Source organism: Rhamphochromis longiceps, linkage group LG5 (assembly GCF_057381845.1).
Source record: "Rhamphochromis longiceps isolate RC_006_pf linkage group LG5, R_longiceps_female_GT1.1, whole genome shotgun sequence".
NCBI classification, from domain to species: Eukaryota; Metazoa; Chordata; class Actinopteri; order Cichliformes; family Cichlidae; genus Rhamphochromis; species Rhamphochromis longiceps.
In genome coordinates this window covers 31,144,737-31,159,298 of record NC_140561.1, presented here as the reverse complement: position 1 = coordinate 31,159,298, position 14,562 = coordinate 31,144,737, and the positions used below count along the sequence as shown (strand labels likewise).

The window sequence follows — 14,562 nt, the reverse complement described above, 5'->3', positions numbered from 1 at the left end:
GATTTTCAGAGAATATTTTTTTATAAAGTGTAAATAGTGAAAATACAACACCTCCAAAAAGTGACACTGCAGAGATAGACAATTGAAGAGGAATGAAAAGCGTAGAATACCATGGGTTAATGCAGTAGGTGTGAAGTGGTGCGAGCATGATAATATGAGATATTAGGGTGGGACTTTGTTGAAGAGGTAGCAATGAAATATCAAATAGTACATCAAGCTGCACAAGCAATGTGGAACCTATTCTCCTGTTTACTTGGAGAATGCAAAGTTCTGCCAAGTTGGCTGAGCTGAAGGAGGATTAACCCACATTTTCCATACTGGTCTATGTGTTCCAAACTCTTATTTTGCTTTACTTGCATTTTTTCAGGTCTTGTATGGAAAAACAAATTTCCCGCCATAACTGTTTTGCTGTTATGTATTCCACGCTTTTATGACACACACAGACAAAACATGTACTTGGAGGAATAAACATATAAAAATACAGAAGCAGAGGAGCTGACATACATCTCTGCACAAGAATCCTAAAGTTTTTTCTGGATAGCATTAACAAGGCAGTTTCTGTCGTACACAACAACAGGTATAATTAGCAACATACAATTTCAGTGCTAACTGGGTTTTCGGTATTGTGGATAGGTAGTTGGAAATTTCTCCACACATGCATAAACCAATATCCACATGCTGAGTTCAGCAATTTTTGTTTTGCTGTTTGTGTTTATTGTGCTAGTGGTTTGAAGTAAAAATCGACTTCTGTCTTTCCAGTACTTTATTATGACCAAGAACTTACTATCATTAGCTGGAGCATGCACACTTGTCTAATGTACAAGCTGTTACTTGCCTCGAACACAACATTGTTACTTACCCCTGGTGTTTTCTTCATCCACAGTTCTTTGTATTTGTAGTCAACTCACTGTGAACACTGATTGACGTTGATGGTTGTGCCATCGTTGCAGCTGTCACAAAAGGACTGATTGTCGTTCACTATTATCAGTATCTTCTACTATTCACTTTACTATTGTAATAAATGTGTAATGGACACATAGTAGCTGTCAGCAGCTTGAAAACACCGTTAGAGTGGGCAAAATACATATTTAACATGGTTGTGAATTTTCTAAGTAAATATAGAAATATATTCCTTATATATTCTTTTGACATGAAATTCTCACCAAAAAAATGAAACGTGTTTGTCCCTTTTAGCAGTGATATCAACAAGTAAAAACTCAAGTTCCAAACCAAAACCACTTTATATACGACACCTCTAAAACCCCTTACATAACATCATTCATGTTGTTGTAATATATAATTTATATATTGAAAACAATATTATTTTTCAAAATTAACTGGCATTTCTACAGTAAATTTCTAGTCTAACTAACCACCTAAAGTGCTTTTAAGTGAAGCTTACTCTAATATTGATTTCAAACACATTATATTAAAAAAAAGTTGAACTTTATTAGAATATCTTCAAACATAGCCATGTAACATATTCCTGTACACCACTATCTTATTCACATCAGTAATAATCTCTAAATTAATTTTAATTAATGGTAGGGAAGAGTTGGGAACAAACGTAAGACACTATAGAAGCAAGAGGAGTAACTTTCACATTACTATAATTCATAGATACATTGTTCCCCAGTTCATTTCTGCTGGAGTCTATAAATTAAGAAAACAAAGGTAAGTCACAAAATACTTAAGTCTAATGGAATAATGAAAAGTGCAATTAATCCACACAATAGCAGAACAAAACACACTTTTCACTTAGTTAACGTATTTACACAATATTCTTGTATTTCAAGAAATGTAGTTTTTAATCAGCAAAGAAAAAATATATATCTTAAAGCTACATACAGTTAACGTAAAGAGGAATGTTAACAATGATCACAGATTTGTGGCCAGTTAGGATATTTTTGTTGTTGTTGTTGTTGGGTTGTTGTTTTTTTTTTTTTGGACATGTGACAATGTTCTATTGAAGATATAGATCTACTAGATATAGATCAGCATGCAGATATCAAGTATTCCTTTTGTATAACTAAAATTACTTCAATCCTGCTTCTTCCCTCCTGTTGTCAGGACTCTAAAATGTCAAGTAATGACTTTCTTAAAGACAAGTAAAGATAGGAACAGCTCACTAGAAAACACATGGATCAAAACAGGGTTGCATGAAGAGTCAGTTTGTGATAAATATGGATCTTCCCATACAGGAACGTGCCAGAGTCCTAGCTTAAACATACAGACCAGACAGCATGAATTATGTCAGTTATCAGCACAAGAATGTTTCGATTTGGCTTTACTAAAAATGTCTAAATATACTTTTTGTACCACAATTTTCATTCAGCTGTGACAATTTAATTGTGAAGAAACTGAATGTGAAACTTTAAAAATAAAACATTATTATAATCACTAATGCATCAATTAAACTGCACTTCAGTCATATATTGAGTGCCCTTTACTCAGAGGTAAATCTGAAAAATCTGCCTTGGGTCCATTCATTTAGATCTATTGTTTTTGATGTAGCATTTTGTTGCTAATTTTAGGTAAAACTTTGAAATGTCAGATTTTGCGTTAAAAGTCAGTTGTTTAGATGAGCAAAAACAGCAAAAATGAAGATGCTTACAGTAAATAACTTGAAATATAAATACATTTTCTTACTGCTCACAATTAGATACAGTCTACTAACAATTTGAAGACATTGGGCTGCAAGAAAGCCTCTTCGTTTGTGACAGCAGGTGTTTCTGTTGTTTCAAGGTCACAAGTAGTTTTGTTTGTTTTGGGATTTTTTTTTGTTGTTGTTAAGATTGGTTCATCCATGTAGTAAATCAGCAGGTCAAAATGAAACAACAACTTGGACTGTCAGTGTAGAACTGTTAAAACTGCTGCACTCATTTATAGGATTATAGTAGTTGTAGTAGCATTTTATTACCTGTGAAAAGGGTGCTTTAAGGCTACCAGGAAAGTCCTTGTGGGATTTAAGCCTTAGAAATTGCAACAATCTAACAAATACTGCCACTTCAATGGTTATGCGTGTGCAGGTGTAAAATGTTTCAGTGCACCAAGGGTAATACACCACATTACAGTTATTTTAAAGACATAAGGGATTAAGCCAAGTATACATGACAGCCGGCTTTGACTCTGTTATTTTGATTACAGGTAGAAACACTAATTTTAAATGTGGTTAGACAAACTGGTTGTTTGAAGCATATTGAGATTAATTACACTGATGAAATTTCCTTTACTGCCCACCAGTCAGTAAAAGGCCTTTAGGTGAGTTAATGAACACCTTCAGTCCAGTCAGAGGTTTGATTTTGACCTGATACATGCTGATTGTAGGTTTGCCGAAGTAAAAACGTTGACATCTGTGGGACCAGCTCCACAAATCCAAAATACCATGGTGTCTCCCAGCTCTTTGTTGTGGGAAAACTTCCATCAGCAACAAAGGGAGTACAGTTAAATTTCAGTCTCCTCAACGGTACTTTCCAACAGGCAGTACTTTCATACAGGTGAAGTTGTCGGGGTATTTTGACAGCACCACTGGGTTGCCATCAAGGCGGACCTCATTAAGACTTGGTCGTAGGTAATAGGTGTCATTGGACCTGCAGAAGGTGTCCACATTGACCTCAGTGATGTTGTTGTTCTGGAAGAAAATAAAATAATATTGGTAGAGTCTTTTTTTACACCTCACTTTTAATAAAAATTACAGGTTTTAAATTTAATCTAGAAAAGGGTTGTACTAACGGATATGGATCTTGGAAATCAACAATGGGTAGAGTGATTCCCAAAAGTAACTAATAAAGTCATGCTGTACTTTAATTTTGGCATTCTTACATATGACCAGTACTTGCAACAGAGATCAGTCTGGATGTGAATGTAGGGGTGACCACATTGATCTGTCATCATCTCAGAATGAGAGAAAACAGAAGGAGGGCATTCTAGTCTGACTTTAAATTTGTGTCTAATATAACTGGGGTTGCAGAGACGAGTTCATTCCAAAGCTTTTGAGTCACCGAGTGTGTGTGGATGAAAGGCAAATAAGCTCTTTTTACACATATTAAAAAACATAAAGGCTGATATTCATGTACTTAATGGTCACAAGTTATGACAGGCAACAAAGCTCTCCTGCTGAAATAGCACACATTCAGTCTTTTCATGATGGTAGACAGGGAATTAACTTCCCAGCAGTGTCTCTAAGCAAACCCATGCTCAGTTGTAGGCATGGACACAAACAGCTGCAGACACCACAGACAGTCTTTCCTTTCATAGCTCTTTGAAATTTACACACATGCATAGCAAGTGCATTGTGTGCATCTTGGCAGATGTTCCTGAGTGGGCACGAAAAATTGGTTGGCATGCATCTGCATGGAGCCTCGTGCATACTAGCAAATGCTGGAACTGCACCATTCCTTTAATCCATTTGGCAGTAGTGCTGTTGCATTTGGGCCACACAGTATGCGTTTTTACTGTGGAACTCAGTACAGTAGGCCCCTATGGAGAAGTTTATCAAACCCTACTCTAGAACACAAGTTGTGTACCAATTTGATGATGTCACTGGTGACCAAAATCAATGTATTTTTATATACAATGTTAATAAAACATAGAAACCTGAAGATGTAAGATCCGAACACTCTCTGGGATGTATGGAACAGCCTCCAGCATGTTGTCGGACAGGTACAGGTTAACCAGCTTGGTGAGTTTCTGTTGGAAACAAAAAAAGATTTGGAGAAAGAAAGTTGGACTGCCAAGACACATCAACTTTAGTAGTTAGTTGTACTAACACTGTGTTGAATTGATGGTGTACTGTATATAAAGATAATACCTTGTCATAATTCTCTGGTAACATTTTGAGAAATTCAAGCATTGATATTCATCTCACCTGGAAAGTATAGTATCTTGGAGCATTTATACAATTAGGTGGTTAACAAGATTATTTACCCTTTCAGGAGCATGTAAAATATTTGCGATCACTGCTAAGGACAGTTGACATGGCTCATTGTCAGTTTGTATGTTTTAGTAAAACTTTTTAGATTTTTTATCTCCAAATCAGTCACCAGAGTTGGTTGTTTGTTCGTAGAGGTCATGATGTACCTTGAAAGCATTAGCCTTCACTCCTTTGGTTTTGAGTTTGTTGTAGTTGGCATTGAAAGATGTGAGTTTGGCAGGGAGTGCAGGAAGTTTGACCAGCTGATTCTCAGCCAGAGACAATTCCTCCAGGAGGGTTAGCTTGGAGAAGGCTCCATCTTCAATCTCGGAGATCAAATTCCCTGTCAGGTCGATCCTCTTTAAAGTCACTGTTGATAGGTGAGGGTTTTAAAAAAAAAAAAAAAGAAACAAAGAAGTTGTGCTACTTTCATCAATTACAGAAAAGTGAACATGCAGTTGATACATATGACTAAAAGCTAAGTCATACAGTACAAATAATGACTTATCATGTCCCTTGGTTAGTATAGATAATAGTTGACTGTTTACAATGAAGAAGATATCTGTGCTGCAAAGGGCAAGATATGCAAACTCTGACTTACAAGGTTGAAATTTTTGCACTAGATTAATAATTTTTCCTACTGGTGGGTGATGGGATCTTTTAAATCTCCTCTCCCAGGACCCCCAAAATTTCAAATCCTACTCTTATCAACAAAATCTTCATCCTTTGTCTTAACCATTTGTCCAAGTATGGGCACTGGAGTATGTCTCAGGAGAAGGCAAGAGGCAGGGTACACCCTGGGCAGTTGATCACAGGGGCAATACATAGAGACAGACTACCATAAATTTACACTAGGACTATTAGATTAACAGATGTTTACCCCATGGAGGTCAGACATTTAAATATCTGACTGTTGTGACACAAACAACGTAAAGAATTATTAAGAACAAGCAATTATAACTTAAGAAGTATGTCTTTGGCTTGTGGGGGAAACCAGAGCACTCAAATGAAACCCATACAAGCACAGAAAATACAGTGCCCCAGCACTTAACATAATATCCTGTTGTGAATCTGTGTCCAACAACTGACTACGTCCCATTAAAAAACAAATAAATATATATATATTTTTTAATTGCTGAATGTTAAGCAGAAACTTGAGTTTTGAACAGATGGATTAATCATCAAACTCTGGAGTAACCATGTTAAGACTTACCAATTTGAGCAAAGTCTTTGTTTTTGATCTTTCTTATTTTGTTGAAGCGTGCATACAGATAGGCTGTTTCTTTAGGTAGTGTGGGAATGGAGGTCATGTCTGGACTGACCTCCTCACAGTACACCGAGCCAGTCAGACACACACACAGCAGACAGGTGGGAAGGTCTGCAACACAAAGGCATCCATAAAAACCAAGGCGCCTTCAAAGTCCATATGGCCTTACTACATTTAAGCCATAAGTAATTGCTTTTTTTGCAACTAAGTGATCAATTTTAATGGTATTGTTTTTACCTAAGACAAAAAACGTCCAAACCTTTTCAGTTTCAGAACCCAAACAATTCTGTCAAACCATATATTTTTTACTTGTGTAGTCTATAATGTCTTAATTTCTTTTTTCTACTTTAACCAGTAACTCTGTTTATGAGGCAAGGTAGTAAATTCTTCCTTGCTGTGTTCAAAACACAGCACTGATCTATCTATCTATCTATCTATCTATCTATCTATCTATCTATCTATCTATCTATCTATCTATCTATCTATCTATCTATCTATCTATCTATCTATCTATCTATCTATCTATCTATCTATCTATCTATCTATCTCTCTATCTCTCTATCTCTCTCTCTATCTCTCTATCTCTCTCTCTATCTCTCTATCTCTCTATCTCTCTATCTCTCTATCTCTCTATCTCTCTCTCTCTCTATCTCTCTCTCTCTCTCTCTCTCTCTCTCTCTCTCTCTCTCTCTCTCTCTCTCTCTAATATATACATATACATATATAAGAGAGAGAGAGTGCGTGATGGGATCTTTTAAATCTCCTCTCCCAGGACCCCCAAAATTTCAAATCCTACTTTATCAACAAAATCTTCATCCTTTGTCTTAACCATTTGTCCAAGTATGGGCACTGGAGTATGTCTCAGGAGAAGGCAAGAGGCAGGGTACACCCTGGGCAGTTGATCACAGGGGCAATACATAGAGACAGACTACCATAAATTTACACTAGGACTATTAGATTAACAGATGTTTACCCCATGGAGGTCAGACATTTAAATATCTGACTGTTGTGACACAAACAACGTAAAGAATTATTAAGAACAAGCAATTATAACTTAAGAAGTATGTCTTTGGCTTGTGGAGGAAACCAGAGCACTCAAATGAAACCCATACAAGCACAGAAAATACAGTGCCCCAGCACTCTCTCTCTCTCTCTCTTACACACACACATATATATATATATATATGAGAGAGAGAGAGAGATAATATCTTTTTTTTTTTGTATCTTCAGTTCCACGGTAAAGGCCTTTATTTAACCTTTATTTTTAAATGTACATTACAAATAAGTTTATCTGGGCTATACAGTTTCCATCAGTAGTCTTTAGTAGTACAAGTAGTAGTAGTAGTATTTAGCGTAGTTTATTGTAGTCACTAAAGTCTCTTTTCAATGTCAGTCCTTGGTAAACACAAGTAAGCAGCAATAATCTGTTAAGGCATTTAGTTTTATATTTAGTTTAGTTTTGTTTTCCCACAAGTGTAAATATGAAGCAGTGTCAGAAATTTAGGATATTCATCTCACAATGTGAGTGGTGTTTAAATTTTGTTCCAGGTGTCCTTTCAGGTTAGATGGACAACTTTGAACTTCTCTTACTATGCACAATAGGACTGCTGTTTTGGAGCCAAGGCCAAAGATACTGTTTTAATTCTTTTGTGTTCTTTCACATTCCAAAATCTCACAGTGTATACCCAACTTAATAGGTATTAAACCCTTACAAAAACCTAAGCTGTTTGAGATACTCAAAGGATTTATTGTTATGAACACTATGAATTGCATCAAGGTATTGTTATCCACCTCAGCATTATGGAGTTCCTTGCCAGCATGTGCTCGTGATTTCAAACAACCAAAGGCGAAAGCTTGAATGTTAACCCAGACAAAAGGACCTTGATCTGGTTCATACTCTTGGTGTAGTTCGTAATCTTGGTCCAAGGAATGTTCATTGTTCGTCGACTTTAACAATACTATGAAGGTCTAAGAAAGATCAAATCTGAGATGCATTTTCTTGTGTGTGACATTAGATGCAGGTAGAGTAGGTCTTTCTCTTACCAGCGGCATCTGCTTCTGCTGTAATTGGGTTGTCATCAGGTTCATCAGCAGGAGGCAGCGCCCTCTGCAGGAGAAAACATGGCCTGTTCATATAACGGCCAGATCATTGGCTAGAGCAAAACATCAACACTGCTAGGGTTAGGTCAGTTTGGAAAAATGCTTAAATATTACAGTATATCAAATTTGAGGTAGGAACCAAATAAATGTTATACAACACTGTAAAAGTATATGCATTGCCTTGTGCTTGGCTCAACTTGCAGCAGCTAGCTATAAGAGATTCATGAGCCTGAGCTTTTCATCAGCTGTTAGTTATACAGGGTCGCTGTGTACTTAACTTTGACATAATGAGACTGTAAACATTACAGCTGCCTGTTTTGGTAGGTTCATATTGCAAAAAGTGCAAGTAAGAAGATGAACCAGTATGTCTAGTTTCATTTACAGCTCTTTGAGGGTTTAGTAACACTGCAACACTGTAGATCAAGGAACCAGAAGCCAGAATTTTTCAACTCAGGCCAGTTATCATGGTCTACAGCAGGGGTGTCAAACTCAAATACACAGTGGGCCAAAACTCAAAACTGGAACAAAGTCGCGAGCTAACGTTAATATTCATTGAAATGTATTTAATCCTCCAGATATAAGAATGAATCTTTTCTTATGGACACAGTTCAACACCATAGTTAGCTGAGGCCAACAGGAATGTGGATATTGTGTTCTCCTTTTGCCTTTGTAGGTCTCCTTCAGGTAATCTGGCTACTCTCAGTCCAGACATTTACATGTAAGGTTAAATGGGGTAAACTGCCTGTGGATGTAAGACACATGAAGTGCTTAGAATAAAGCGCTGTATGCGTATATGGGTAAATGTAAGTTGTAGTGTAGAGAACTTTGAGCTGTCAGTAAGACAAGAAAAAAGCTATAGTAATTCCAGTCTGTTTGTGGGAATGTGGGGAATTTATTGTCCGAAGTTGCTGGCTCTGATGTATGATACTGTTCATATATGGTCAGAACTTGTCTTCTGAAGTACTCCCAGTGACTGAGATAGTGACCAACCAGGGTTTGTGAACTGAAACCTGGGTAATATTGTAGTGCTGCAACTTGAAAACTAAAGAGAATTAGGTAGGTGGGTTTTGTGCATTCTTAAGGGCATTTCATGGTGCATGGAAACCACATATTGGACAAATCCCATGATAGAAAAAAATTATGTGAGGTTTTCAAAATGAAGAAACTCCTCTTTTTGGATTTTTGGAGATTTTCTATGTGAGCATGCTTATACTAAGAACACGACCGAAGATGGAGAACTATACAGTACCTATAAAGCACAAAACTCAAATTTAAGTTATATGGACCCATATGGCTACGCAGATGAAGAAACGATATGTTAGTTTTTAGCGTTAAAAAAAGTCTAGGTATGTTTTGAGATTTGAGGCAGTGGACCTACCCTAATTTAACATAAACATAAAAGGCAATTGGAAAACCACAAATCTGGAATAATTCAAAAGGTCTTTGGCCATTTGCTGTGTGATTGTTTGAAAGTGTCTTATAAGGTGATGGAACAAAGCAATATGCTGCTGGAGGTTACTGCAAAGAAAAAAAATATGCTAGCTTTCTTCATCTAGTTATACAACAAAAGAACTTGTGACATGGCTGACCGTTTTTAGTTTGAGTTATATTTCATTCTTCTAGCTGAGTGAAGACGAAGGTGCCTCAAAAAAGCATGTTTGCAAACATTAAGCATTAGAGAAGGAAACTAGAATACTGGTACATAACTCATAAACAAATAGCATCATTATTGAATAACCTTGAGCAAAATACGGGCTCTGTTCCTACTGCTGAGTCCCTAAACCAACTGACCTGGTCTCGAGCCAGTTGAAAGAAAGAAGAGCTTTGCACATTGTGGATTAAAAAGTTAACATAATAACCTTTTGGTAAATAGCTAATTGTAGCAGCACCAATAGGTATAAGGTCTGTCACTGAAAAATGAAAAGCAGCTGGTATTCAAACTGAAGTTATGGTTCCATAGCTGTATTGTGTTGTCACACTCCACATTTGTCTCACTCTCTCTCTCCCTGTGGATTGTTTGTGGGTTTTTCTCTTTCTTCAAGTGTTTTCTGAAGGAGAAATCAGACCAGATTTTGGTTTTATTCCATCCAAATATTTCTTAAGGGGGTTAGTGTGGTTAGAACAGGGTTAATGTGGTCGACCCAGGGTTGTGTTTTGGTAAGACTCCACAGAAATGGGTTGTGTATGTGTGTTGGAGCTGTGAGCTTAATGGATTATCTGTTAGAAGAGGAGGACAGTGAAATGAAGTGCTAACAGATGCTGCCATTACCAAGTAGCAGAAAGTGGATTATCAACTAAACCATGAAGTGGATTAATTATTGCTTGTGTAATGTAGTAGAATTAATTGATTTTGAATGTGCCCAGCTATTAAGCAAACCTTCTTTCTCCCTCTTTGTAAAGCATTGCTCAAATTGCTTTTTCATTTTTCCAACCTGCTCTCAATAAAGTTTTCTGGTTTTGTCTGGTTTCACTGCAGTCTTGAAACTATGCCTCTTATTCATTAAGAATAAGAATATTATCCTTGTGCCTTTGATTTACCTCAATATGCATGCCTGGTCATTATTGGAATTATTTATCTTTGGTGTGTCAAAATAACCACCTTTTGTCATTATTTAACACTGTGACAAATGTAAAAAATGATCTTCTAAGTTAATGCTGTCAAAACAAACTTTTTAATATCTTGATTAAAAAAAATGACAAAACTTTAACAAATTAAAAAAAGGCTAGAAAAATAAAAGAAAACACCAAAAATAGTAGATATAATCCCATAAATCCATCCCAAAGAAATAATAATACAAATAATAAAGTTCTCACCCTAGCCCTCCTTGATTTTAAATAGTCACTGAAGTATCCATTCAGTTGACTGCCAGCTAGAGATCCTGGTATCAGCTGTGAGTCGTGGTCGAAAGTCCTGGCTGAGGCTGCCACCAGCCATGGCACCAGCATACAGGTGAAAAAGAGCGTCTTCATGCTGTCCAAAACAGTGTGATGCAGACACACCAGCTCGCCTTAAAGTCTGAGTTTGGGTCAGCAGCTGCTTTTTGCCACAAGCCCCTGGTTGAATGTGTCAAATGACTCTATTTAAAGGCTGAACCAGTAGCTTTCAGCAGACTCTTAAAGCAGAGTTTATAGAGCGCAGCACTTAACCCTTTCCTGACCACCCACCATCCATCTGCTGAGAGACAGACTTGGACACAGACAGGATGTACAGTGAGAAGCGCACACACCAAAATGAGGCACATATGGAAAATGATGAGAAAGAATAAAGTGTCCATTTTTCTCCTAAATGTCCCTAAGTGTGTACAGGAAAAAAATATGCAGAGAAAGCAGAAAAACCGAAAGTTGACAACCAAAGTGTGAGTGTTTTTTGTCAGAAGGAATGTCTGTGGTCTCTGCCCAGCCACTCTGTAATGACTTATAATAACCAACCTATCTTTCATTAGGCTGGATCAGTGTTTTTCTTCTTCTCCTACTATGTTATTCTCTTAGCCGTTGGTCAGACAATTCATTTAACAGCCATCAAGTAAGCACTTCTTATAGGCTGGGATTTACCAATATTCATGTTTTCTTTCTGGACAGCTCTCTCAGTAACTAATGTTTCAGGCTGGAACTGCTTTTAGTTAGTTATATCATCATTTTAAAATTATTAACAAAAAATGATCTGCTCTCTGCTGATATGAAGCCATAACAATCATCTACACAGTTCTATAGATAGAACTTACTTTTTTAATTAATGATGATTAGGGGCTGCCGAGGGACGTAACAGTCTTCTTTAAGATTCACATTAAATTTTTGGAAGAATGCTGCTTGATTCAAGCAGCCATTGCAAGTGATAGTCATGGCACTCAGTCTTGAATTAAAATCTGTGGCTGATGATGATGATGATGATGATGATGATGATGATGATGGGAAACCGTCAATGGTGGAAAAAAAGATTTTTAAAGCCTTATTAAGTCAGCAAATTATAAGTGGCTTTTGGCAGATTTGACTGATAATTCTATACATGCAGTCCTTATGTCTCCATGACCACTGAAATTAAAGGTCATTTATGTCATTCTTTAAATTAACTACCAAAATGAGTGCCCAGAGACTTGCTTCTCAAAGGACTTTAAGCATCTGCTCAGTGTTTTTTGTATTTAATTTTTTCCCCCTCTAGCATTATTGTATAATACCTAAAAGCAAATATTGGTTTACTTAAGGACTGTCTTGTCAGATCCCGTTAAGGATGTCCTGTGGGCACCTTACCCACTTTTAATCTTGTATAAGTTAGGGTGTAATGATTATTCAAATTCATGGTTCGCTTCATGCCCTAGTTGGGCCACAATTTTGGCTTTTGATGTTTCGGTCACTGTTTAAAACTTAAACTGTAATACTTATAGTGAAACCATATGACATTTGTGTGTGACATTTCCACATGTGACATTTCCAGTTGCCTGAAGCTACTGTAGAGGCTCATAGTCTAACATGTTACTGATACACTTTATGATGATTTTTTTTTTTTACCTTCATTTGTTATCCTGTTTGTGAAATTACGGGAGTAATATCTGAGAAGCAATTCTTTACTTTGGATATGATGTAGCATAAACAGCTGTGCACAGACTATGTCTTCATCTCCCTTGAAGTCATTGTGCGTTTTTCATAGACTTGACTTATTGTAGAATCATTCAAGATGGTAAGCATACTAGCCTTTGATGTTATTTTATGAAGTTTTAAAGCAGTGCAAGTGTTAAAAAAGTGTTCTGTCAGAACCACTGTCCTACTGTTGCTGACCAAAGGCGCTTTATCAGTTAAACTGAGGACTCGTGACTGGGTGAGCCTGAGCCCAGGACAGTCCCTCCAGCAGGAGCATTTGGTTTCTTTATTTCTTCCTTCCTGATGTTGGGGTGTCTTGAATGAAAATGTTGTTCAAATGTTCAAATGCTTCTCTTCTTTGAACGTTTTAGTTTGAGTCCTGCTTTCTGATGTGTAAGATTTGTGTTGGGACTTCTCATTTATATAGTTTTTGGTTGCATTTAGGTCTTAAGTTCTTGGGTACATATGTTCAAAAGTGGTGTGGGAGGACACTAGATATTATTTGTATAAAAAATTATAATATTTTTATGGTGCCTAAATGGCATTGAGGCATTTAGAGGCATTTCATTCAACAATTTAAATCACAGGCTGACTGACCAGTAGATTAAACAGACTGTTATAGCAAGGAATCATTTGTATCAAAGGTAAAGTAAAACTTCTGGTCTTGCAAGCAGTTTCCTGTAAAGACAGTCCAATACAAACCTTACCATGCAACTGTAAACAATAAAATGCTTGCAATTGATGATTAAATTTCTTGTATTTTTGCCTTAAAACCCAGTATGATTTGTATAAGTTAACTGCAGTCCATCCAAATGCATGTAATAGGTAAGCTTAGGTATGACATCAGATTTGATGTATTTGGATATTAGCTGTTGGATGGTTAATAGAGTAACATCATAGCAGCAGTCACATTTTACTTGGTCGCAAGACCATTACAACAGCTGACTTTGAACCTCTCTCACTGTTATCGATATGTTTCCCTTACATTGGTCATGTTGACATAAGAACAGCCTAATGTCACACAGAGTTCAGTTTTAGCCCTCTTGAAGACCGTATTCAGAGCAGTCTGTTGCCTGACATAACTGGGGGGGAGGGTGTGAACCATGTTTAAGGCCAAAGCACTTTGCTGTAAGACAATAAATTGACACAGGTTTAGAGTTGGTGCCTCAAGTTAAGGAGTTCAAGTATGCAAATTAATTATTTATCATTTAAAATTTTTGCCAAGCAGTAAAACTTAAGGCAAAATGTGAATGTGTTCTTGTTTTCTGGTTGATGAGAGAAAAGTGGGCACAGCAAATGCTAACATAAAACAAGGATCTATACACTCAGCATACTGGTCATATCTCAGCTGTTCATCATTTTAATCAATACACCTCTTTATTTTAGCATCGGTCGGACCTCCACAGGCTTGTGTTTTAAAAGTGTAATAAAGTACTTAATTGGCAATAAGACATCAATAAATAACAGCTAATATGGTAAACATGAAAAATGTCACAAATAAATTAAAAGCAGAATTGCTGGGAAATGAACAAAAAAGGAAAAACCTATGGGAGTATTTTCCAAAGCAGAAAGGCCAAGAGATTCTTAGTAATAAAACCAGAGAGACTCTCAGGCTATTTAACAGCTGTTGAGGTCCAGCTGTTCTTGTCAGAGAAATCACAGAAATGTTGGACTTGTCCAGAGCAGTTCTTAAGAAATTTATTTTGTGTGT

At 36.7% G+C, this 14,562-nt stretch overlaps 2 protein-coding genes across 2 annotated transcripts in view; one reads left to right on the top strand and one right to left on the bottom strand.

Annotated features, from left to right (window-relative positions):
• The window catches only part of cenpp (centromere protein P), a 119,852-nt gene that overhangs the window by 14,070 nt on the left and 91,220 nt on the right, over positions 1-14,562 (top strand). The gene's annotated exons all lie outside the window — the stretch shown is intronic.
• ogna (osteoglycin, paralog a) lies at positions 1,342-11,342 on the bottom strand. The gene is made up of 6 exons (XM_085407168.1): positions 11,094-11,342; positions 8,223-8,286; positions 6,126-6,290; positions 5,080-5,282; positions 4,597-4,689; positions 1,342-3,631 (listed from the first exon to the last, which is right to left on the bottom strand). Exons 1-6 carry the CDS (start codon positions 11,247-11,249, stop codon positions 3,461-3,463), a joined length of 852 nt encoding a protein of 283 aa, XP_085263294.1. The 5' UTR covers positions 11,250-11,342; the 3' UTR covers positions 1,342-3,460.